Source organism: Muntiacus reevesi, chromosome 3 (assembly GCF_963930625.1).
Source record: "Muntiacus reevesi chromosome 3, mMunRee1.1, whole genome shotgun sequence".
Lineage (NCBI taxonomy): Eukaryota > Metazoa > Chordata > Mammalia > Artiodactyla > Cervidae > Muntiacus > Muntiacus reevesi.
In genome coordinates this window covers 66,902,736-66,928,820 of record NC_089251.1, presented here as the reverse complement: position 1 = coordinate 66,928,820, position 26,085 = coordinate 66,902,736, and the positions used below count along the sequence as shown (strand labels likewise).

Genomic DNA, 26,085 nt, shown 5'->3' with positions numbered 1-26,085 from the left:
ACTGGTAAAATATCAGCTACAACAATCAATTTTGATGCAATTAAGGAAATCTGAACACAGAATAAATATCTGATCTAATTTTTGTTTATTTTCTTAGATGTGATATTGGCACTCTGGTTATTAGGAGAATGTCCTTATTCTTAGAATTATTTAGCAGTTAAGTCACAGCACAAGCAGCTTCAAACATTTCAGATTTAAAAGTATATAAAGAGAAATAAAAAGTAAAGTACCTGTGGCAAAATGTTAATTACTGGATCCATGTGGAGGACATAAATGGTCACCACACTCTATATTTCTAACTTTTCTTATGTTTGAAATTTTTCAGAAAAATTGGGAGGGGGAAACTAACCATTCCAGGCAATGTGAAACCACAACTTGAAGAAAGTTAAGACCTGGTTACTCTTAAACTAAGTTTTTCTTTGTGACAATTTTCTGCTGACTTCTTAAAGAGTATAAATAATACTCTTTGAACCTGGATGTTCTAGTATTCTTTTACACAGTTGAAGACTATAAAACATAAATCTTCAAGAAAGAACAAGCATTTGTTTAGGCTTCTGTTCTCACATACAGAAACATGGCCTTGATGGCGCAAGTGAGCTTCCTGAACAGTATTTCCGAGCAGCAGCTCTAACCTGCAGATCAAAACGCTTTTTTAGGATACTTGACCTATTGGATAAACTCATGAAATCTGTTAAATTCTTCAACAGAAAAACGTACACAGATCCCAAATCCTGTATAAAATTACAGGAGGTCCAACATACGGCTTCCAAAGCCTATGCGCAAGCTAAAAACATTTACCTACATTTTTCTGAGTGAGTTTCTGAGTATACTAAAGATGACTAAGGTCGTTTCACACAGAACATTTAAAAATATAAGCAGTTTTTGTTGAAATAATGATAGCTCTTCCATAGGCACAAAACTTCTGTAGTAAACTTTGTTTTTGAAAGGTAAAAAGATTTTTTTAATATACATAAAGTCAAATACAGATCACTATCGCTGCTTGCATTCCCCTAGCTCTTGTTAAATGGGCAGAAATCCAGTTTTCAAAGCATAAGAAATGTCTTTCTACGTGCCACGTAAGGTGCCCATAAACAGTTCGTCTCCGTGTATCTAGACCACACCACCCAAGATTCCCACCCTCTCTCTTCTCCTCCCATCTGAAGAAAGTAAACACACCCAACCTTAAAGCCACACTAAAAGGATTGTGGGTACTGTAGTCTTCTGACCACACACACCTCAGGAAAGGTAGGGTGATAAACAGAGGCTGCTGAAAAATCCACTGCTTAGCAGAGAGGAAATCAATGCTTCCAAATACCCTAAGCAAACAGACAAAACAGTGACGGTGGCTGAGACAGGGTGGGAAACCGCCCCGCGAACTGCAAGCCCCAATGTGCTTTGCGCCCCCAAGGAGGGAGTGCGGGCTTGCGCCTGCGCAGCCGGTTTCTTGCGTCCGGAAAGTCGTCGTCCCTTGCCGGCAGCACCAAGACAGCAGCTCTGAGACCACGGAAGAGGGGACGGCCACTGCCGCCGCCGCCGCCACCGCCAGCCACCACGGAGGAGAAGCAAGGGAAGGATGTGGGTTTTCGGTTACGGGTCTCTCATCTGGAAGGTGGACTTCCCCTATCAGGACAAGCTGGTTGGATATATCTCAGGCTACAGCAGGCGCTTCTGGCAGGGCAGCACCGACCACCGCGGAGTTCCTGGCAAGGTGAGGCGCAACCGGTCCCCTACACTCACTGTCCCCGGAGCACTGTTCCTCAATTCCTTGTCCAGCTCTGCGGGACTCACCCCACCGCCAAAGGCCAGTGGGTTAGGGATACTTCTCCTACCTCTGTGCGCCTTCCTCGGCCACCTGCCCCCGACTCTGGGATCCTAAACCAAGGGCAGTCCTTTTGAAGCCGCTGGAGATGCTGGTGGCAGTTACTTCTTGAGGAGACAAGAAACAGGCATAAGCTCCCACAAGGCTGACGTGCTAAGAGGGGATCCCATTTCTTGGCAACTACCCCCACACACACACACACAAAAAGGTGGGAAAATAAACTTTCCTGTCACCACGGAGTTGACATACTAAAATCAACTAGTAAATTCAGCTTTTTAACAATTAAGTTTGTTGACATTTCTGCATTCTGCCAGATTTTCATTGGTCTGAGCTTAAATGTGCATGTTATTTCTGGGATTTCTTTATATCTTTCCAAAGGTTTTATTTTATGACACCTATGTTCACAGAAAAACTAGTTTCCAAAATTACGGAGCTTATGTTGATCACCTTGGTTGTCAGGTACTTCAGAAGTTGAGTCCAGCTTTGTTACCTAAGTAGCACAGTACCAATACTATAGCCAACATTATTTTAATGTTTTTTTCTTCAGTGGTTCTCCTCTAAATTATAAATGTGAGATTAAGTTCTCTGATCCATTCTTCAGTCAGTTATGCAGGGACATTTATCTTAATACACTGTAAATACAGAGAATAACAGCTCACTACTTATGCAAAGCAGCCTCGTTTTGACTGCAAGACAAGTAATCCATAAGGAAAACTGAATTTTGAGTAACTAATAATTAGGATAAGCTGAACACTTACTATAGCTAACTTTTAGAAGAGTACAAAATGTTTAATTGCTAAAATACTGAGAATTATATGAGCTTACCACTTTCTTTAAAAAAAAATTAATATTGGCTCAAAAGCAGGAAATCTAAAATGCTAGAAATCAGATGTAGAAAGAGATTGAGGTTAACTCCAAAGAAATACCTGTAGTATTACATCATGGAAAAGGGAAGAGAAGAAGGCTGTAGTTTGCACCTGCTCATAAATGAGACACAGGATTAAAATCACCCAAAAAAAGCCATTCTACCTCAACTAGAGTTGGTAAATTAAGAATCTGGCTTTAAGGTAGACTTGAAAACAGGTCTTGAAAACATTTACCTCAAATGCACATTTACAGGCCAAAAGAGATTTCATGGCCAAACTATCTCCAAGAATATTGTAAATTAACATTTAAGACTTTAAAGAACTAAGCTAAATAAAATGCCCTTTGAGTTGTCAGATATGAGCACTTAAAATTGCCATTCTGCAAAGGAATGCCTTAACCTAGGCTTCAGTTTAAAAAACCAAGTATTAAATACTTAAGAACATGGTTATAATAGCATATTTCAGTACTCGACTCTCAACCAAAATGTTTGTCACACAGCACACTGAGTTATGTACACTGTCAAAACAAACTGATGATAAGAAATTGCCAAGTCAACACAACAATTCATGAGTCTTTAATAAAACAGTAAAGAAGGTAGCTATAAAAGTCAATATCTCTCTTTACTTAAATATATTAAAACATAAGGTAGGAAGATTGGGGGCAGGGGTGCTGCAATGGCTAACAGTTTGATACCAATCTTTATTTAAAGAATCCATCCTAGCATATTGAAGGAAAACCTAAAACATTAAACATTTCCTAAGTATACTGTTCTGCTAAAAAAAAAAAACTGGAAAGAACATTATTTTCTATTATAATGGAGCACAAGCCTTATATAAATATTAACTGTCTGACAAACAGAAATACAAAAGGCTACAGAAATACCTAGCAAATTAGAATAATAATGTAGATTCTACATAGCACTATGTTTTTTACAGCAACATATGCTGCTAGTGAGCTAGTCATCAGTACATATGAAATGTGATGTTACTAAACAAATGTTGGACTCATTTCTTCATACTGTAATGTGACATTTCTAAGAAAAATGCCAAACCTACTTCCTTTCCTAATTATGCTTTCTTTTTAGCTTCATTAAATTTTAATATCTTCCTAAGTTTAATTAAGCATCTCATTTATTTCTAACAAAACTAGCAATTTCTTATCAAATTAAGGATTTATTTAAATGTGAAAAAGTGTTCACAGAAAGAATATATTTCAATTTCAAAAAGAGAGAACATTTTAACACAAGAGATGATCATGAATATTTACTAAACCTCTAACATTTCTAGATGGTGATCAGAAACATTATTCATTACCCAATGAAAGGACCCATCATGGCTCATATTTCACATCTTCCAATCCTATTCACCTTTCAAGACCCCTTCTTCCATTTCAATGCCCTCCCCCAAAAATTTAAGTACACTTACAAATTTACATTGTTTCCCTAATAATAATAGAAACAAACAGCTTAAGTTTTATAAAATATTTCTAGGTAAATATATCAACAGTAGTATCAACAGTCCATGTGTATTTCATCCATAAGCAGTCAAAGGGGCCCATCTATTTTCCCTTCATGATTCCCTACATATGCTCTTTGTTTTCTGTTTCAATTGTCACCACCTACATCGAGGACTTTACTACCTCTCCCCCTTTCAACAATTACTACTGAGCACTCACATATAAGTGGGAAACACCTATGCAAACAACAATACCTAGTAAGTGCTATAAGGGAAAAGGTGCAATGAGAGTTTAGAAGGAGATGCTGCAAAGTCGCCTGGAAAGACAGCCAAGTCTTTATGAAAAAAGTGGCAGGAGGATACCCAAGGAATTCTAAAGAAGGGCATTCCCCTCTGCTGTGCAACCCTGTGCTCTGCCTAGTCACCCAGTCGTGTCCAACTCTGTGACCCCACAGGCTGTAGCCCGCCAGACTCCTCTGTCCATGGGAGTCTCCAGGCAAGAATACTGGAGTGGGTTGCCACGCCCTCCTCCAGGGCATCTTCCCAACACAGGGATTGAACCCAGGTCTCCATACTGCGAGTGGACTCTTTAATGTTTAAGCTACCAGGGAAGCCCATTCCACTCTGGGCACTGGTATATTCAAAGATATGAATGTTTGTAAAGGTCCCATCACTTCATGGCAAATAAATGGGGAAACAATGGAAACAAACAGTGACAGACTTTATTTTCTTGGGCTCCAAAATCACTGCAAATGGTGACTGCAGCCATGAAATTAAAAGTCACTTGCTCCTCGGAAGAAAAGCTATGAAAAGCTAGACAGTATATTAAAAAGCAGAGACATTATTTCGCCAACAAAGGTCCATCTAGTCAAAGCTACGGTTTTTCCAATAGTCATGTACAGATGTGAGAGTTGGACTATAAAGAAAGCTGAGTGCTGAAGAACTGATGCTTTGAACTGTGGTATTCGAGAAAACTCTTGAGAGTCCCTTGGACTGCAAGGAGATCCAAACAGTCAATCCTAAAGGAAATCAGTCCTGAATATTCATTGGAAGGACTGATGCTAAAGCTGAAACTCCAATACTTTGGCCACCTGATGCGAAGAACTGACTCATCTGACCCTGATGCTGGGAAAGATTGAAGGAGGGAGGAGAAGGGGTCGACAGAGGATGAGATGGTTGGATGGCAGCACTGACTGGATGGACATGAGTTTAAGCAAGCTCTGAGAGTTAGTGATGGACAGGGAGGCCTGGCGTGCTGGAGTCCATGGGTCACAAAGAGTTGGACAGGACTGAGCAACTGAACTGAAAAATTATAAATAATTCATTACAGCTTGAGAGGGAAGTGGTAAGAAGTGAGGTTTACAGTTAACTCATGTAAAGGAATTTTTATTTTATCCTGTAGAATATTATAACCCTGAAAAATTTAAAGCACAGGAAAATTCAAAACCCAATTTTTGCCACAAAAAGTCAACCTAGGGCCATGTAGAACAAACTAGAGGCAGAGAGTGAAAGCCCTAAGGAGGAAACTAAAGGATAAAAAGAAAACAAATTTAGAAAATAATCAGAAGATAAAGCTACCAAGAATCAATGAGTAGGCTGGTGAAAGGGGAAGCAAGGAAAGGTGGAGAGCAGAGCTCGTCCACAGACCACCACCATTTCTTGCTCACTCTACCTCCTTCCCACTTAAACATGCATACTGTATACTTCCCCGCCATGAACATCCTTGTATTGATGGACCCTGATGCTGGGAAAGACTGAAGGCTGAAGGAGAAGGGAACAACAGAGGACAAGATGATTGGGTGGCATCACTGACTCGGTGGATATGTGCTTGAGCAAGCTCCGGGAGATGGTGAAGGACAGGGAAGCCTGGCGTGCTGCAGTCCATGGGGTCACATAGAGTCGGACACAACTGAGCAACTAAACAGCAAATATACTTTAACACACCAATCTTCCCAAAGCACCTGCTTTTATCATGCCAGTCACCTACTAACTTGAGTGCTACAGTAGCACCTCATTTCCTGTTTCTCCCAAATTTCATTGGCTTGTTTTTTTCCATTACCCCCCAATTTCAACTCCAGTCTTTAGCTTTTCAAATCTGACTCTATCCTATTTCTCCAGTTATCTTTCTGAATCACCTTCCATACATGGAGAAGCCTCTGCTAAAGTCAGACACTTTGGCCTGGTTTAATTCTGCTCCTAGACCCTTACTCAGAATTGTGTCTTTCCTTCTGACCACCCAAGAATCAGAATTATTACTTCACTTAATAAACAGCATACATCACAGCCCTTAAGTATTCTCTACCTATTTCATGTTAATAAGCTCATATTCCAGACTTACAATATAAACTTTTAAAAACCAGAATCAGTTTTATCATCTCTACAACAAAGAATAGGTATTCAATAAATAGTTCCAAATTCACTTGGAAATCGAAGGTAATATGGCAATTCCTACATGACCCACATCAATATATGTATCCTCACTGTAGCATTATCTTAAATAGAAAAAGGCTAAATATAAATGTCCAACAGTACAAAGATTTTTAAATTATAGCTCATTGATGGTCGAGTACCATGGACCTACTAAAAAGTATCAGAAGACTAACAGGAAAGTTAAATTTTTAAAAAGTCCAAAATCCCATGTGTTCCATGATTATGAGTTAGCTATACAAATGGACAAAGACTAGAAGGAAGTAGAAACAAGGATGGCACAGATATCTGAATGATACAGGTTCACTATGTGTCACACAGCAGGCATACAAGTAGGTAAGGTTGTGGCTTACAACTCGACTTTCTCACTAATGTCTATTAAATACACAACCTTTAACACAAGGTAGGAGTTGTATAAAAAAAAAAAAGAAAAGCAAATTCTCAGACTGTTCCAGACTTACAGCATCAGAAACTACCTCCAAGTAATTTTTATCTACACTTGAGAACCATTTCTCTATAGGGAAGCACCCTGGAATGTCATGTTTTGTTCCTCAGTGGAACACTATAGCAATCTTTATTCCCTGAAGAGAAAAAAAAGTGATCAGAATATTTATTTATAGTTGCTTCTTCCTTCTGCTTTTGATTTCAGTCACAGGTGTGTTTTTTAATATATCCATTCTAAGTGAATACAATATACCTATTATACACAAATTTAAGAGAATTTTTTCAAAAAGGCCAAGATAGTTTGGATAAGATATTCTTTTAATTCACTTTAAAATTGATCATAAAAATAAGTAATTTTTAAAAACTGCTCAGTATAAACAAATGAAGTCAAAATATTCCATGTCAACAGTAAATTGCTAATGCTCAGTTAATGAACTTTAATTCAGGAAAAAAAAATTTTTTTTTTTTTTTTTTTTTTTTACTTTTCTTAAAACAGCCTGGAAGAGTTGTGACTCTTGTTGAAGACCCTGTGGTATGGTATAATTCTTTTTTATATAGTCTTTAATCATAAAATGTTAACATGTTTTGCAGTTTTAATAATCAGTGAAATCTTATTAGCAGTCATCACAGACAATTTGAACTACACTAAGCCTAGAAATTCCTCTCTGTATTAGTTTTATTTCTTCTTATGTCCTGGGGAAAGTTGGATGCAGAATTCAAGGTAGACAACGAAAAGCCAATGGCATGTAGTCTCATTTTTCCCTTCTTGATGAGTTTGTTGACTGAGAATTTTGTGGTTTCCTTTGACATTAACGGAGCCAACCCTCAGATAGCCAGATGACCACAAAGAATTAAATGAAAGCCTTAAAGCTTTCCTCACATTTGCTAGGAGTCTAATATTTCAGCAAAAGTCTCAGTCATGAATTATCACTTTCTTTACTGCCTAATCTTATCGATAGCACAACAGGTTTTTTAAAAAGTATGTAGTACTAGAAAACTTATCTCTCTGATAGTTCTCTGTTTCTTAAATATTTTCAATCATTTTATTGAGATACAAATTTTACACTGTGAAGTTAAATATTTAACTTTAGAAAGGACTTTGATATATAAAAATCAAAGCAGCAAAAATAATAAAAATCAAGCACCAGCAGATGAATAATGGTGAATTATGAAATGCTTTCATAACTTACATTAGGAAAAACATCTATAAAAAAATGGCTCCAAATTGGTAACTAAAACTCCTAATTAGAGGTAACAAAAGGCACTTTGTTCCTATAGAATGTTAATTTATTCAAGATAATTTATTCAACCTGAAGTTTAATAATTAAAAGTTGTCAAGAAACTAGAAAATCTGTGTTACAAACTATAAATCTTGCTTGTATCACAGATATTTTATTGATACTACAAAAAATCTTTGCAGCTAAAGTACATTGCTTTTACTGACACTGTTCATAGGCTCCCCAGACAGAGTTTGACATTTACTATTCTGGATGGAGTAATTTACTAAGGATATTTGAAAGTTTATGCAGTGAAGAAATGAACAAATAAATGAACCTATTGCCTTAATAGTTGATTACTTTATTACAGAGCTTTTAAAATACAGAACTCTTTTTGCAAATAAGGGAACAACTAATATATTTTATAAGGGCTTCCCTAGTGACTCAGCAGTAAAGAATCCACCTATCAATGCAGGAGATGTTGGTTTGATCCCTAGGTCAGCAAGATTCACTGGAGAAAGAAATAGCAACCCACTCCAGTGGGTTTCAGCATACTATCAGTGAAATGCTTATGGATTAAAGATTTAGAACTATATTTTTAATGACTAAATGAAGATCTGATATTTTTCATATCAGTCCCATTAGTTAAAAGACATAATTTTAAAAATTTAAACAAAGATAAATATCCTGGTATACAAGGAAATTATTCAGATTGAAGAATTTAAAATGCTTATTTCCTTTATTATTTAGTATATACCTCTTCGCTACACATTAAGGGAAGCAAAACTGCACTGATTTCTAAGAATATACAAGATATTTTCTTAGCTCATAATCTATCTTCACCTATTTTAGCCTTGTAAATACTAAATGGTACATTCTTTTCATTTTTCAACAGGGTTGTGTATGGGGTGTTGCTTACAGACTGCCAGTAGGAAGGGAAGAAGAAATAAAAGCATACCTTGATTTCAGAGAAAAAGGAGGCTACAGGACCACAACAGTCATTTTTCATCCAAAAGATTCCGCAACAGAACCATTCAGTGTGTTGCTATATATTGGAACATGTGATAATCCTAATTATCTTGGTCCTGCACCTCTGGAAGAGATCGCTGAACAAATTTTTAATGCAGCTGGTCCAAGTGGAAAAAATACAGAATATCTTTTTGAACTTGCAAATTCTATGAGAAGCCTTGTGCCAGAAGATGCAGATGAGCATCTTTTCTCTTTGGAAAAATTAGTAAAGGAACGTTTAGAAGGAAAGCAGAACTTCAATTGCTTAAAAAGACCTAACTGATTTTTCCAAACAAGCAGAACTTTTAATCTTCAGAGAATGGCTTCACTACACAATGGCAATATGATTTGTAAACGTGTTGACTTGAAAATCTTAGTTGTGTTTAATGTTGTAGTCAAGATAATATCTAAATTCACAGTTTAATTGCAGTTGGCCTGAAACTCATACATACTCAAAATATTGGGATATAGTTAAAGAAAAAATTCAATAATATAATGAATGATTCTCCAGCTACATGATATTGAATACTTGCTCATGAGAAGTTCTTTAGAAAAATACAATGAAGGACTCATTTCAGATCTTGTTTTTATCTAAATAAATACCCTTCTGTTGTTTCATATTGCAATACTAGTTTAAAGTTGTAGAGAATTAAACCAAAAGTCCAGTAAATATAATGAGGCTAGGCCTTTAATATATTCCCATATGTTAACTCTGTAATCATGGTTTAAAATAAATAAGCTTAAAATAACATATAATTAGATATGTATGGTAATATAGACAAGATTTTGGCCTTGATCGTGAACTTCTTTGTTTAGAGTTTAAATGAAACTCCAATTTAAGCCAAAAGGTTAACATTTTAATATAAAAATTTCTTTGAAATTATAATGTACTATATCTCTCCTTTTTTGAAATGTATTTTACTACATGGTAAAAACCCTTTCCGTTAAAAAAGCACAAATTACACAAATTACATCTAACAATTTATCATTCAGTTTGTATTAATCTTATACTGAAACTTAAAAAAAAAAGATAGGCTTTTTGATATTACAAATTAACAGAAACATATATAGTGAAAGTTTGCTGTTTGAAATGGCGTTTAGAATTGTAATTTTTTAAAGTAAGAAGTGGCGTTACCTGATCATTTGCTACAGTTTTTTTTCCTTCTTGTATCTTGTCACTTAACAAAGGTATCCACTAAACAGTGTGATGATGCTACCCACCTAGGAACCATGTATACATTATTAACACATGTAAAAGTAACCTTGATTCAGACTAATCAGATAAGTTCTTAATTAGAAGTGATTTCCTTCTCAACAGGACATACACTCTATCTAAAATCTTTCAACATGAAAAGAATTTCGATATCACATTAGATTTAATGTGAAACTAATAATTAGCACAGAAGTTGTTCATGTAAAATAAAGCTGTCCTTTTCATGTTTCTTTTTAATTTGTTATAAACACCTTACTTGGTAATTTAGTCAGCTGCATAAAATTTAAAATATTTTTCAGCATTTTCAGTATTCACTATATAGAAGGCATTTCACCAGTCTTATACAACAAGAAAAGCACTAACATTCATTAATGAATATTTCATAAGGATGTACTAGGCACTTTACACACAGGAGCATCCTCTCAGCTTGTTTTCATAGTAACTTGTATACAAGTACACATCCAGTAAGTAGCAGAAGTCCATGTCTCTGCTAAAGCACAAGAGTCTACAATATATTTAAAAATCCACATCTTTACTAACCTACATCTTTTTTGTGTAATGAAATAATATGTGGCTTGGTAGATAGATATTAATTTTGATAAATGTATAGAGATTTCCACAAATATAATTAGCCTGTCCAAGAGTCACATGCCATAGCTCAGAATCACATAGATGTACTCAGAGATCAAGCCTTTCATTTTACAAATAAACCTAAGTCCAAAGAAATTTGTAACTCCCAAAGTGATTCTTCTACCATTTAATATATGTTACAAATCAAGGGAGAAGGATTACTTTGGGATCGATCCACATTTGTATCTTTCGAGACTTTCAGTTATTAATAGAAGTTAACTAGAAAATACACATGTGGTATACCATCAACATTTATAGGGAGGCCATGATCCAAAGAGCCCAGGAACAGGGACATTCATTTCCACTGGGATGGGGAGAAATCGAGAAGCTAAACAATACTAAATTGGCTGCTAGGATCTGGAGCCCACAAGTGACTAAGGATCTATCATAAAGGTAGTAAGCTATCTAGAGCAAAAGTTATTTTTGTTAGCAAAAGTACAAGTTTCTTTATAGCCCTGGGACCTCACTTCCCAAGCAGTCTCTCTCATTCTGCCCTCATTACACACGTAACTCAGACTCAGTCCTCAGAGAACAAATCTTAGGTGTTAAATTTTAGGAATTCAAGAAAAGTATGAGTCTAAACCTTATACTGAGAAAAGAAAATTTTAATAAAAATCTCTATAATGGAGAGGATATTTTAAAGTAGGTCTTTCTACTCCTACTCCAGGCCACTATTATATTTCCTTTCCCCACTCCCAAATAAATAACACATTTACTCTTCAATCTACCAAGAAGTGTAAGCACAGTCTAGATACCATCTCCATACATAAAAAGTTATCATTAAGGGAAATAAAGTTTGTTGTGATGTCAACCTTGAATATTTGAAAACATAAACGTGATCTATTCCTTCAAGACTGATTTTAAAACATTGAATAGTCAAGATTTTATTCTGTTAATTTCTATTTTCCATAAAAACAAATCTTTTTTAAATTATAACTGGAGTAGTTGAGAATATCAATGTAAGCATCTTACTCCTATAATTTATATCCCTGATTCTTTCAAAGTCAGTTATATGATAAATGTGCTTAAAATTCCCTCTCATCACATAAAAGTTTATATATCAAATAGGATATTCCAATTATGTTTTTCAACAAAAATACTGTGACTATATTTTCTATAAATTTTTTTAGCTTTTAACAATCTTTTTTTTATATTTATTGTTTATTTGGCTGCAGTGGATCTTAGTTGCAGCATGCAGGATCTTTAGTTACTGCATGTACGACCTAGTCCCCTGACCAGGGATTAAAACCAGACCTTCCTGCATTGGGAGTGTAAAGTCTTAGCCACTGAACCACCAGGGAAGTTCCTAACAATCTATTTTTATGAATTTCTAAGGCTTTAAAATAAAATCACCCTAAGCACAAGATTTTTTCTATTTCCTTACTGGAAATGTCCCTCCAATCTAACTTTATTCTGCTGTTCTCCACCCACTCCATGTAGTCTCAGGTCTCCAGTGATTTTCTTATTCCACCCAAAGATCTGAGTCTTCATCTTTCTTTACAACTCTGATGCATCAGACACTAATGCTATCACTCAATCAATTTGTGTACCTGATAAACAGTAGTCAAAGATGTAAACAGAAATACAAGGAAGTGTAGCAAAATGTTGTAAAGCAAAAAAGCTCAACACTTCCACTGCATTTCTATTTACATCTTTGACTACTGTTTATCAGATACACAAACTGCTAAGAGTCCTAGGCTTTGATTACCTAAGAGTCCTTAGGCTTTGATGGGACCAGATGCCATCTTAGTTTTCTGAATGTTGAGTTTTAAGTCAACTTTTTCACTCTCCTCTTTCACTTCCATCAAGAGGCTCTTTAGTTCTTATTCGCTTTCTGCCATAAGGGTGGTGTCATTTGCATATCTGATATTTCTGATCAGATATTGCATATCTGATATTTCTAAATATTCTGATATTTCTCCTGACAATCTTGATTCCAGCTTCTGCTTAATCCAGCCCAGCTTCTCTCATGATGTACTCTGCATATAAGTTAAATGAGCAGGATGACAATATACAGCCTTGATGTACTCCTTTCCCGATTTGGAACCAGTTTGTTGTTTCATGTCCTGTTCTAACTGTTGCTTCTTGATCTGTATACAGATTTCTCAGGAGGCAGGTCAGGTGGTCTGGTATTCCCATTTCTTTCAGAATTTTCCACAGTTTGTTGTGATCCACACAGTCAAAGGCTTTGGCGTAGTCAATAAAGCAGAAATAGATGTTTTTCTGGAACCCTCTTGCTTTTCCAATGATGTTGGCAATTTGATCTCTGGTTCCTCTGCTCTTTCTAAATCCAGCTTGAACATGTGGAATTTCACATGTTTACATACTGTTTACATACTGTTGAAGCCTGGCTTGGAGGATTTTAAGCACTACTTTGCCAGCACGTGAGATGAGTACAATTGTGCAGCAGTTTGAGCATTCTTTGGCATTGCCCTTCTATGGGATTGGAATGAAAACTGACCTTTTCCAGTCCTGTGGCCACTGCTGAGTTTTCCAGATTTGCTGGCATATTGAGGGCAGCACTTTCACATTGCAGTTGTGTACACTGTTGTAGTTGTGTGCCCTGTTTCTATTACATTTTAGTATTATTAAAACATATATAGTATGTCTTAATAAGAACTCAAAGCAAAGTTAGCAAGGAAGCCCTGAAGTTCTCTCTGACATGACTTAGAAGGTTTTGAAGACCTATCGTTCAAGCAGGAGCTGTAAGATTCCTCAAGTAAAATAAGAACCTTATAATACAGCAAGAGCAAGAGTTTCCTACATCTTCTTGCCTCCAATCTTATGTCTTCTTTCCACCACATTCTGTACTCTGCACTCACAATTGTTTTTTTCTAAAATATGGAACTAATCTAGTCAGTAATGAAAATGCCTCCCAGAGCATACGAAGCAAAGCTCAAATTCTTTAATCTGGTATTCTACGACTTACAATCTAGTGTCAACATAGTTGTCACATCTCACTTCCCACCAATGCACGCTGTCCATGCTCCAGTCACACCTCCCTCCTCAATCATGAAGACCCAGCAAAAAAGAGGGACTAATGATACGTGGCAAACAACAACTCACACAGCAAGACTACCTGGATAAAAAACATAGCTCAGGACTCCCCTGGTAGCACCGTGGTGAAGAACTCCCCCGCCAACTCAGGGGACACAGGTGAGGTCACTGGTCCTGGAAGATCCCACATGCCATGGGCGACTCAGCTCCTGCGCCACAACTCTTGAGCCCTCGGGTCGACGACTGAGCCGGCAGCCACAACGACCCAAGTCCGTGCACCTACAGTCCCTGCTCCACAATTAGGGAAGCCACCCAGCGAGAAGTCCTCGCACTAAAACAAACAGTAGTCCCCAGACGTTGGCCACAACTAGGAAAAAACCCTTGCCCAGCAACAAAGACCCAGCACAACCAAAAATAAAAAGTAAATTAATACAAAAAGAAAAAGATAGCTCCCAGCTATTAAGAAGCACATTTGCTGGAGAGATGCACACCAAGCAAATCAATGTTACTCATCATAAAGACTGGGACATAACATACAAGCAAAATAGAGACAGATAAACTGTTAACTCAAAAGAACAAGATCAGAGAAAGCAAAAAAAAAAAAAGATCAGAGAAAGCTTCACAGGAAAAAAAAAAGTTGTTCATGTATCAAAGAATAGTAGCTAACACTTAAGGAGCACTTCCTGCAAATACCAAAATCTACTCTAAGTACTTTACACATATTTATCCCCAATGAGAGATAAAAAGAGTTTAAGTTAAATGAACACATTAACTATCACTGATTACTAGAACATGCTAAGCACTGTGCTGAGTACTAAAAAGGAACAAAACGGAATTAAGCCCTTTAATTCTGGTAGGGGGTAAAAGTGAGAGATGGTAGGTTCCTCCCCCCTCCCCCTCGTAAGTTTTAACCCCAATGAGATTCTTTCCTGAAACAGGATAAAGTTAAAAGAATTAAAAGGATTTATTTGGGGCTTCCCTGGTGATCTAGTGGCTAAGACTCCAAGCTTCCAATGCAGGGGGTCCAGGTTCGATCCCTGGTCAAGGAACTAGATTCCATATGATGCAAAAAGAGTCAGCATACCACAATAAAAGATCTCACATGCCAAACGGAAGATCGAAGATCCTACTTGCCGAAACTAAGACCAGGCACAGCTAAATAAATAAATATTTTTTTTAAAATGGATTCATTTAAGTACCTGTATTCTAAGGTCAGAGAGAACCTGTATTCCCTGGTGGCTCAGAGGTTAAAGCGTCTGCCTGCAATGTGGGAGACCCGGGTTTGATCCCTGGGTCGGGAAGATCCCCTGGAGAAGGAAATGGCAACCCACTCCAGTATTCTTGCCTACAGAATCCCATGGACTGAGGAGCCTGGTAGGCTACAGCCCACAGGGTCACAAAGAGTCAGACACGACTGAGCAACTTCACTCACTCATTCTAAGGTCGCAAGTCTTTTTTTAATTTAAACCTAAGTATGTTTTGCCCAATTTTTCTCAATAACACTGATTGATTTATTCAACAAATACCTATCAATTACCTACTTTATATAAGACAAACTAAGCATATGTGCATTTTCTTTCACTTCCTATCAAAGTCCCACTAAAGTGCGTTCAGGCATTCCGGAAAGAGAAAGCAGGTGGGATTATATTGAGGGTGAAGCAAGCACAGAGAAAACCACAGTCTAGAAGCAATGTGCAGATGCACAGGCATGCACGCATACACAGGAGACAGCTGCAGCCACACAGAGGCCAGTCCCGCCAGCAGAGTCTGAAGAAGAGCCAAACCGAGAGACAGAAGAAGGGGGCTGTAGGACAAAAATCAGGAAGATTAAAGTATCTATATGAGATAGGCACACCAAACCTTTTATCTCACTCCTTTACACACACAATGTCTAGCAGCAACAAAGCTAATTTCAGGCTTAAAACACAACTTTTTTTTTTTTTAATTTAACCATCTACCCTGAAAGCATCAGAACACCTTCATGCTCCACAATAAAGCCTTCTTCATTTGGGCACAGGGAGGAGGAAGAGGAGGAAAAGCAACTCTTTTTCTTCATTTCACAATGAAGTGAGGCCCAACAGTTGGGCCTCTCTGCACTTACAAAGAGCTCAAAAATCCTTTTTTTTTTTAAATTTTTGAGGAATGGCAAAAGCACAAAACGATAAAAACAATCAACTCACCTTAAGGAAGCAGAGTTTTTAAACTTATAAATGTTTAAAATTTGTAAGTGCTATTCTCAAAGAAATTCATGAAGATGCTGCATCTATTAAAAATGAGCAATTGGAAAGAAACTATGGAAATAGGAAAAAAAAAAACTGACAAAAGATATTCAAAAAAGAGAACTGACAGTCAAAGGAAATTGATCTCTTGAATTGATCTTCCATATTACCTAACTTTTTTTCTTTGTCTTTTTTCTACTTGGAAGAATCTATCCAAATGGTATTCTGAATAAAACAGAGAAAATGGAAGGTTTGAAAGTGAAAGTCACTCAGTCCTGTCTGACTCTTGCGACCCCATGGAACCTGCCTGGTTCCTCTGTCCATGGGATTCTCAGGCCAGAATACTGGAGTGGGTAGCCTTTCCCTTCTCCAGGGGAGCTTCCCTGCATTGCAGGCTGATTCTTTACCTGCTGAGCTACCAGGGAAGCCCAAGGAAAACATAATTGAAGAAATAATATTAGAAAATTTCCCAGAAATGAACAAATAGGACTCAAGGGGTACAATGAAAGATAAGTGATAAAGATCCACAACTAGAAAGAAATACTCTCATAAAACATCATAAAACCAATGATATAAAGAGTTCAATAAAATATTCCAGAGGAAAAGGAATATTAGTTGCTAAGGAGGAGAATCAGACCAGCTTTGAGATTCTCATCAGATATATTAGATAGTAAACTGCAAAGGCATGATGTCTTCAAAGTTTCAAGCAAAACAAAATGATTGAACTATGAATTCTATTCCCAAACTATTAACTGAGAAGGCAAGATGAATCCATTTTCAGATATACCAGGCCTGTGAAAATCAAAATATCTAGTTTTTATCATTTCCTTAAAAAAATTACTTGTAATTATTTATACCCCAACATGGTGGGAAAGAAATGTGAGATAAGGATGACATGGAATAACATAAAACAGTAGATTTAACCCAGGAGAGTTACAGGAAAAAATAAAGATAGATAGGTAATAGATAAATATGCATCAGATTTGAAAAGCAACTAGTGTAATTAGAACAAAGTGTTTCAGAGCTCAAAATATATCTTCAAGAACAAAATGGACTCACTTAGCAAAGGTGGTACTAATTTTAGAGAGCTAAGGGAACATTTTAAAGGGTAGAGGACAGACACAATTACATTTCCTTCTCTGCAGTTCAAATTACACCTCTGGATTTTATAGTGAATAGTACTTGCATAAACAATATTGTGAAGTTTGAGAATCAACCTATAAACAAAGCACAGAAAAACTGAATAAAGTCACAGAATGCAAATGTTACAAACATACAGTAGTAGCAAACTGGAAAGTACTGAAAATGGTATTAAAAGCTACACATATTACATACTTAATATGTAATGAAGGCACTACACTAAAAATAGCCTTACATGCAGTAACTCACTAAAAACAAAATGGCAGCACTGGGAAGTGGCCAAAAGAACAGATTCAGGAGCAAGACTGTTCGGGTTTGATATCCAGTTCCACTGCTTACCAGTGCTATGACTTTGGGCAAGTTGCCATATTTTGTTAATATATTTATTTCACTTTCAGACTTCTGAAATCGAGATGAGTCTTACACTAGATGGCAAGTCATAAATTTAATTGGCAGCAGTTATTTTGTTAATAATAAAAAAAACTTAAGAGAGAGCTCTAAAAGCAGTGGCAAAGGGGAACTGTTACAATTTAAAACAGATTTTAAATTGGGACTGACATACACACTACTATATATAAAATAGATAACTACTAAGAACTTACTGTATATGTATAGCACAGGGAACTCTATCCAATACTCTGTAATAGCCTATATGGGAAAAGATCATAAAAAAGAGTGGAGATACACACACACACACACACACACACACACACACACACACACACACATTATAGATTCACTTTGTTGTACACCTGAAAGTAACACAAAGTTGTAAACCAACTATACTCCAATAAAAATTTTTAAAAATAAAAATGACTTTAAGATAATTAAATGCAAGGCATAACCTTTGATTAGATCCTAAATGGGGGGAAAAGGCCAATAAATGGTGAAAGTTGAAACCAGTGTTATTTTTCTAAGATGTGATAACAGTACACATCTTAATATACAGAAAATAGATAATAATATACATGTTTATAGAAGAGTCTTTTTTTATTACTAGTCATCGAGTTTTTTTCAAGGTTTAGGCCAGTTGTCTTGTAGAATATGCCACATTTTTTGTTTGATAAGTTTCTTATACCCAGCCTTGGCAAGAATGCTACCCAGGTATTTATACACAGGTGTTGTATATACTATGTTTTTAAAACTCATTCTAACAGAAAAGTCTTAGAAAAAAAATAAAAGTATAAGGCATGGGATTGAAAAAAGAAACATTCTATCTTGGTCTGAAATCAAATTTCCAATCTCCCTTTTTTCCTTGTACCTAAGAAATGAGTGCATCCAATATTCATATTCCCATCTGTGTATTTGCTGGCATTCTGTCACCTGTATACATGCTGCGTTTTAACCAAAAATGTCTGAAGGCCAAAGCTTTTCTCATCATTTATTTTTCCCAAAATGTGTATCCCAGTCCTCTGAAGTCTTCTTATTACAGGAATTGGGAGGGAAAAAAGATCAGCATTGGAAATTAACAGGAAAGGGCAATTACTGTCTCACAGTCTCTGGAGTAATTACTGCTAAACAACCTCAGACCGCAGGCCAGCTGCTAAAGTTGAGCAAATGTCTTTATTTTTATCGATTTTTCCCTTTATATTTCTAAATGAGAAACAATACAGAGATCTGGGACAACTTTTAACTCAAAGCCCATCTGGTTAGTTCTCATTTCTTTCTCATAAAAATTTCAACTGGAAAAAAAAATGACAATTTTATTCAGCCATATTTTATAATATGGCAGATATATAATTTTATACCTGTGTGTGAATTATATTAGAACAAACTAACCTCTCTTGTGATTCAGTCTCCTGATCAGTAAAATGAGGAAACAATAAAATCTAACTTTAGGGGTTATTATGAGGAATAAGTTAACTATAAATTTACATCTATAAAGTGCTTAAAATAGTGCCTGGGCACAACATCTATTAAATTAACAGAATACATAATAAATATGAAGCTTCATAATAGTTCTTACATCTTACATTCGTTATTTTCTCCATTTTAAAGGTAAGAAAACTGAGCTCTAAAGAGGTTAAGTAATGTACTCAAGGTCACACATGCAGTAGGTAGGATCAGAATTTCACTGGCCTAACTCCTGAGCCCCTGCTCCTAATCACCTCACTTAATTCAGTTGTAAAGAGTTCGCATATAATTATTCAGCCATGCCTTATTATTAGAAAATCAGATATGCAAAGGTAATTTCTGTCATTACAGAAATTAATGCCACAATGAATTATCTTTATACATACATCCTTATGTGTCAGAATTTTTGTTTCTAAATCAGAGAATCCAAAAAATAAAATCACTAGGCTGAAAGGTTTGCATGTTTTTTATTTTAAAAATTACTAATTTTAAAAAGTTTATTATAGCAGGTCAATCTTTCCTTTTACAACACCTAGATTTCCTATCTTACCAAAAAACATCATCCCTACTTCAATTATACAAATATTCTCCTAATTGCCTCATATGAATATGTATCTTTAAAGCATTTACAGTTTACTTTTTCATTTTTCACTTTTTTTGCTGCGCCGCGCAGCTTGTGGGATCTTAATTCCCCGACCAAGGATGGAACCCAGGCCTTTGGCAGTGACTCTGAGTCCTAACCGCTACACTGCCAAGGAATTCCCACTGCACTGCCAAGGAATTCTCACAATTTACTTTTTATATATTTTATGATGAGGGGATCTGGTTGGTTTTCCTATAGGTGAATTACACCAGCAGAATCTAGTTAAAACATCCTTTTCCCACCAACATGAAATGACCCCCTTGTCACATATTAAAACAGAGACTATTTGGTTTCCACACTTCATTCACCCCATCTCTCACTAAAAGTAATCACCCTCTCTTTTGACTGTCTGCAATATTTTATCTGTATAGTACCTGGATGGAGGAGACTAATGGGCTGCAGTCCATGGGGTCAGAAGAGTCAGACATGACTTAACAGCTGAACAACAGCATTTTTACAACACTCTTCGAACTGAGGACAGTGCCTCCAAACCATATTTATTAGATAAATAACCGCACAACTTTCTTGCTCTCTCCCCAGATCTATAACTCTGCGGCTAACTGAAAATTGCCATATTAAGACTAATTCTCTTGCAGGCAAAAAAAGGTAGCTTTGTCAGATTAAGTGGCATTATCCTGGAATCCATGAAGCAGAAAGTTAAACAAAATTTAACACTGTGTTTTCTGTACCATACTTATATGAAAAAAGTCAAGACTATTAAGTGAAGCAATATTGACTATTTTTTCAAAATAGTTTCTAGGCAATGATGGGGTTAATACAGATTCAGGACAATCTTCTACATATTTATATTCAAAATCCTCTATGGTAACCGATATGCATAATAATGACATCAGTATAAGGTAAGATCGAGTGTCTTATGGAATCATCAAAGATATAATACAAACGGGATCACTTGCCTTACAGGCAAAGTAGGTATTCACTACACCGAAAAACTTTGAGAGTCCTAGAAAGGTCCCCTGCTTGACACTAAGTATCTTCTCACTCAGGGAGCTACTGCCTAAAGCATTACCATTGATATTCAAGCTTTTCATTTTAAGTCTAAACCAGAAACAGATTCTCAGCCAGGGGCCATCCCGCCTGCCAAGGGACATCTGGCAATGTCTGCAGAAGTTTCCGGTTGTCACACTTGGCGGGCAAAGCAGGACGGGAGTAAGGCTGCTGCTACCATCTAGAGGACACAAGCCAGGGCTACCACTAAACATGACACAATACGCAAGACAGCCCCTCCCGACAAAGGGTCACCCGGCCCGAAACGTCAACAGCACCAAGGCTCTGAGAAACCGGCATATACCCTGCTGAAAGGCAAAAGCATAACGTTTTTAATTTAATGTACAGATAAACAAGCCCTCCACTTCAATCAAATCAAGCTTTTTTTCCCCTCTACTCCTCCACCATGCAGCCAAATACACTGGTTACTTACTTATCCGCATGATCTACAACTCCTCAAAGCATTTACTTAACTGGTACAGTTCTTTCTCTTGACTTCTTTGGTATCTCAGTTTTCTGACTTTCTTTCTTTACTGGGCACGCCTCCCCAGGCCATTTTGTTAATTCTTCAATGCTGTTCAGTATCTAATGTTGCAAAGACTCCTCTTCCTTTTGTGATCCTCATTGTTTCCCTGAAGGATTGCAACCAGCACTATGGCTTCAATATACGTACGTGCTCCCCAGGTGACGCTAGTGGTAAAGAACCCTCTTGCCAATGCAGGAGACACAAGAGACCCACGGTCAATCCCTGGGTCAGGCAGATCCCCTGGAAAAAGGGATAGCAACCCACTCCAGTATTCTTGCCTGGAAAATTCCAAGGACAGGGGAGGCTGGTGGCTACAGTCCATACAGTCACAAAGAGTCAGACACAACTGAAGCAAGGCACGCAGGCACATGCAAATAACATCAAAATTTATAACTTCAGCTCTGACCTCTCCACCTGTGCCTCAGGTTTAATCAACATGTTAGCTCCACCTGGACATCTAATTGATGATATCTGAAACTTAACATTTCCAGTACATCAATTATACTCCAATTAAAATTAATTTTTAAAAGTAATGAGACTTGACATGCCCTAAATAGAACCATTGATTCCAAAATTATTATTATTGTAAGCAAACCACATATATAAAATGTTAATGATTCTTGCAAATAAATTTTATGTAAGTCTGAAATCACTTCAAAATAAAAAGTAAAACAAACGAAACACATGATTCCCTGATATCAGTCCACATTAGTTTCTTCCCTGTTTCAGTAAACTTCACCACCAGTTCCTCATAAAACATAGTTGTTCCGCCACTCAGTCATATTCGACCCTTTGCAGCCCCATGGACTGCAGCACACCAGGCTTCCCTGTCCTTCACTATCTCCCAGTTTGCTCAAAGTCATGCCCATTGAGTCAGTGATGCCATCCAACCATCTCATCCTCTGTCATCCCCTTCTCCTCCTGCCCTCTATCTTTCCCAGCATCAGGGTCTTTTCCAATGAGTCAGCTCTTCACATCAGGTGGCCAAAGTATTGGCACTTCAGCTTTATCATCAGTCCTTCCAATGAATATTCAGGGTTGATTTACGATTGACTGGTTTGATCTCCTTGCTATCCAAGGGACCCTCAAGAGTCTACTCCAGCACCACAGTTCAAAAGTGTCAATTCTTCGGCGCTCAGCCTTCTCTATGGTCCAACTCTCACATCCACACATGACTACTGGAAAAACTATAGCTTTGACTATATGGACCTTTGTCGGCAAAGCATCATTAATTCATCTCTGTAAGAATATGCCACATCTAACTCACCAGGAAATTCAAGATGTTCTACTCAAAAAATACATTCCAAAGTAGACTATTTCCCCCCATTTCTACAGCTGCCTAACTGGTCTCCCTGTCGCCACACTTTGCCCCTACATTAGCTTCCTAGGACTGCCATACAAACTATCACAAACCTGGTAGCTTAAAACAAAAGAAAGGTACTGCTTCACAGCTCTAGGAGTCAGAAGTCTGAAATCGAGGTGTCAGCAGAGCCAAAATCTCCCTGAAACCTCTAGGGGAGGATGTGTCCCTATCTCTTCCTAACTACTGGTGGTTGTTGGCAAATTTTAGTTGGTTTGTAGACACATCACTCCAATCTCTGCCTCCACCCTTTCTGTGTCCAAATTTCCCTCTTCTTATAAAGACACGAGACATTGTATTGGGGGCCCACTCTTGCTCAGTATGACCTTAACTTTACATCTGCAAAGATCCGATTTCCAAGTAAGTTCACACTTGCAGGTTCCAGGGGTTAAGACTTCAGCATATCCTTTTGGGGAACACAATTCAGCCAACAACATGCCCTATAGTCCATTTTCAACACAGCAACCATAATGATCTTCATGAATGTACATCAGGCCACATCGCTCTCCTACTTACAGATCTGTGCCCAGCTGGCCTCTTTCAGCCTCTCAAACTTCATCTCCTAAGTGCCCTCTTACACTCCAGCAACATCAGCCTTCTTTCAATCCCTCCAACACAAGTGTTTCCTGCTGGCAACTGCTGTGTGGCTTCCTCCTCCTCATTTCAAATCATAACTCAGGTGTCACTTCCTCACACAAGTCTGACCATCTACCTCGGTACCATATTCCAAAGTCATTTTCTTTTACATAACCCTAGTTTCTAAGCAGCAACGACCTTTACCAGAAATTATCTTATTTGAGTTTTTTGTTGTTCTTGGAGCTTCCATTACTACAGCCCCAGAGACTAAATCTCGGTAGACAAATACTTTTCATTTCTATTTAGTCAAATACATCTTTTTTCCTCCATGGTTTCAGGGTTTCCCTTCTTATAGATCAGGCTTCCCTAGTGGCTCAGTTGGTAAAGAACCTGCCTGCAATACAGAAGACCTGGCTTCGACCCCTGGGTCAGGAAGATCCCCTGGAGTAGGAAATGGCAACCCACTCCAGGACTCTTGCCTGCGAAATCCCATGGACAGAGGACAGAGGAGCCTAGTGGGCTACAATCCATGGGGTCGCAAGAGTTGGACACAACCCAGTGACTAAACCACCACCACCATAACAAGATCACTAAATTATTCCCCTAAATTTTTTCCTATTGTTTTTTTATGTGTGTGACAACTGACTAAATTTTATTAAGAAAGGAGACCCATGATACAATCTTAATACCTATTGCTTTCTTCTTGTTATTCATTTAAGTATCTAATCCATTTGGAATTAGTCTTGAACTAAGTTAGTCTTGAACTTAGTTCACTGCTCTAAGACAGCATTAATCTCCTCTGACTCCACTCTGCCCTACACTGACTGCACTGAAAAGCCCTAAGGGACCACCCAGAAGGATGGTCCTGCCTGATAAACTCCTAAAAATCCTTAAAACAGCAATCCTAATGTCATTTCTCCTGGCAAGACTTTCTTACTCAATTTCTGTCCTTCCTTATATCTAACATCTACTCTGTTATATAATTTAACATCTTTCTACTCTATAATCTATAGTTTATTGCTGTTTTAATCCTTCAGTCGTGTCTGACTCTTTGAGACCCCATGGACTGTAGCCCACCAGGCTCCTCCACCCATGGGATTTTCCAGGCAAGAGTATTGGAGTGGATTGCCACCTCCTTCTCCAGTGGATCTTCACCACCCAGGGGTGGGACCCTCACCTCCTGCATTAGCAGGCAGGTTCTTTACCACTGAGCCACCAGGGAAGCCCACAATCTATAGTACCTGGCTCATAATAAAGTACTTAGACAAGTGCAAAGAGGAAATGTTATATGAGTGTTAACATTTTATTATTACCATAATAGGTTACCATTATTTTTTTTATCACAGGTTACCATTATTTATGTAATTTGCCTTGCTATACCATAAGACACAAGACAGAGATTCATTTATTTGCCATTTACCAAGCCCACTGTTCACATACACACTAAACATTAATAGGTAAATCAATGAACAACATCTCAAATCTTTGATGCCATGGATTCCTTATGTTTAAAAAAGAAATAGGAAACTTTCAAAACAAAAAATAGAAAGAAGCTGTTCTTCCTGCTTTTTGACTTGGAGCAAACTGCAGGGGCAAAGAGAACACACGACGGACGACAGTCTTTAGCAAATCTAGCACGAAGGTCTAGCTTTTCTCACCTCCAGAAAGACAACGAGAAATGCTCTATATTTCACGCTGTATAACCCATTATCAGTTCAGTTCAATCGCTCAGTCGGGTCCAACTCTTTGCGACCTCATGGACCGCAGCACGCCAGGCTTCCCTGCCCATCACCAACTCCCGGAGTTTACCCAAACCTATTATATTAGTGATTAAAACAATGGCATTTCTTTAAAGACGGGGAGATGCAAAACTTTTTGTTTTCTTTTGAATGAGGTGAGAGATGTCTGAATCTTACGTGAATTCATAACCTTACGGTCACCTGGCCTTGAATCTTACTTAAAGAAACGTATCGGCTTCCTAAATAAAACAGCGATACAGCACTTCAACTCTGGGATGAAGGAAGAGCCCCACGTCGGGTAAAAACGAGGGGATAATCTAGCTGCCCTCCCCACGAGGAGAGTCTCCATCTGGGCCACCCTCGGAGAAGCGTAGAATTCTTATACGGAGGGACGACAGGTATTCTCGGCTCAGTATCCCCGAACCCAGGGGCTGCAGAAACTGAGCCACCCGCCCTGTGTTAATCAGGAGCTGAAAAGTACTCAGGTGACCACGGCCCACAGTAAAAGGCGGAGAGAAACTTCCAGAGGGGAGGATAAAAGTGTACAGACGCTACGTGCGGAGAAAAGGGAAAACAGAAGCAGCGAGAGTAAAGAGTAGTCAGAAATACCGCCACTTCTCACTTCTCGTCGCTACCTCGAATTTTCTCATCTAAACACCTGCACTAGCCCCGCTCTCCGGTAGCGGCTCCATGAGGCCCCGGCCGCCGCCCACCCTGTGGTGAGAGCCGCCCGCCTCCCGAACTCACCAGCTCTCCGTGCTGCTACTTCGCCGCCGCGGAAACGGCTGGTCCAAGGCCCAGTCTTCGGGCGTCCACTCCTGGCAGGCCACTGCGTTCGCTCCCCGCCGCCAGACTGCGGTTGTGGTCAACAAGAGAAGCGCTCCCGCCGTCCCGGCTTCCGTAGGCAGACGGTTCAGCGGCCCCGGATGTTGATACACCACCTG

At 38.0% G+C, this 26,085-nt stretch overlaps 2 protein-coding genes across 5 annotated transcripts in view; one reads left to right on the top strand and one right to left on the bottom strand.

Moving 5' to 3' along the window:
- Positions 1 to 26,028, bottom strand: part of ASB3 (ankyrin repeat and SOCS box containing 3) — a 115,565-nt gene extending 89,537 nt beyond the window's left edge. For 2 of the 3 annotated variants that reach the window (XM_065929298.1, XM_065929300.1), the window contains exon 1: positions 25,889 to 26,028. The gene's annotated coding sequence lies outside the window, so the exon portion shown is untranslated. Of the gene's footprint in view, positions 1 to 25,060; positions 25,170 to 25,888 lie in introns of those variants that run through there. The other variant, XM_065929299.1, reaches the window with a different exon arrangement.
- On the top strand, positions 1,447 to 10,736 carry CHAC2 (ChaC glutathione specific gamma-glutamylcyclotransferase 2). 2 transcript variants are annotated; one of them, XM_065927339.1, is made up of 3 exons: positions 1,447 to 1,708; positions 7,508 to 7,543; positions 9,124 to 10,736. In XM_065927339.1, the coding sequence occupies exons 1-3, from the start codon at positions 1,574 to 1,576 to the stop codon at positions 9,517 to 9,519; spliced, it is 567 nt and encodes a 188-aa protein (XP_065783411.1). In that variant the 5' UTR covers positions 1,447 to 1,573; the 3' UTR covers positions 9,520 to 10,736. The 2 variants fall into 2 exon arrangements, with proteins under 2 accessions (XP_065783411.1, XP_065783412.1); XM_065927340.1 differs by lacking the exon at positions 7,508 to 7,543.
- Positions 26,029 to 26,085: the final 57 nt, after the last annotated feature.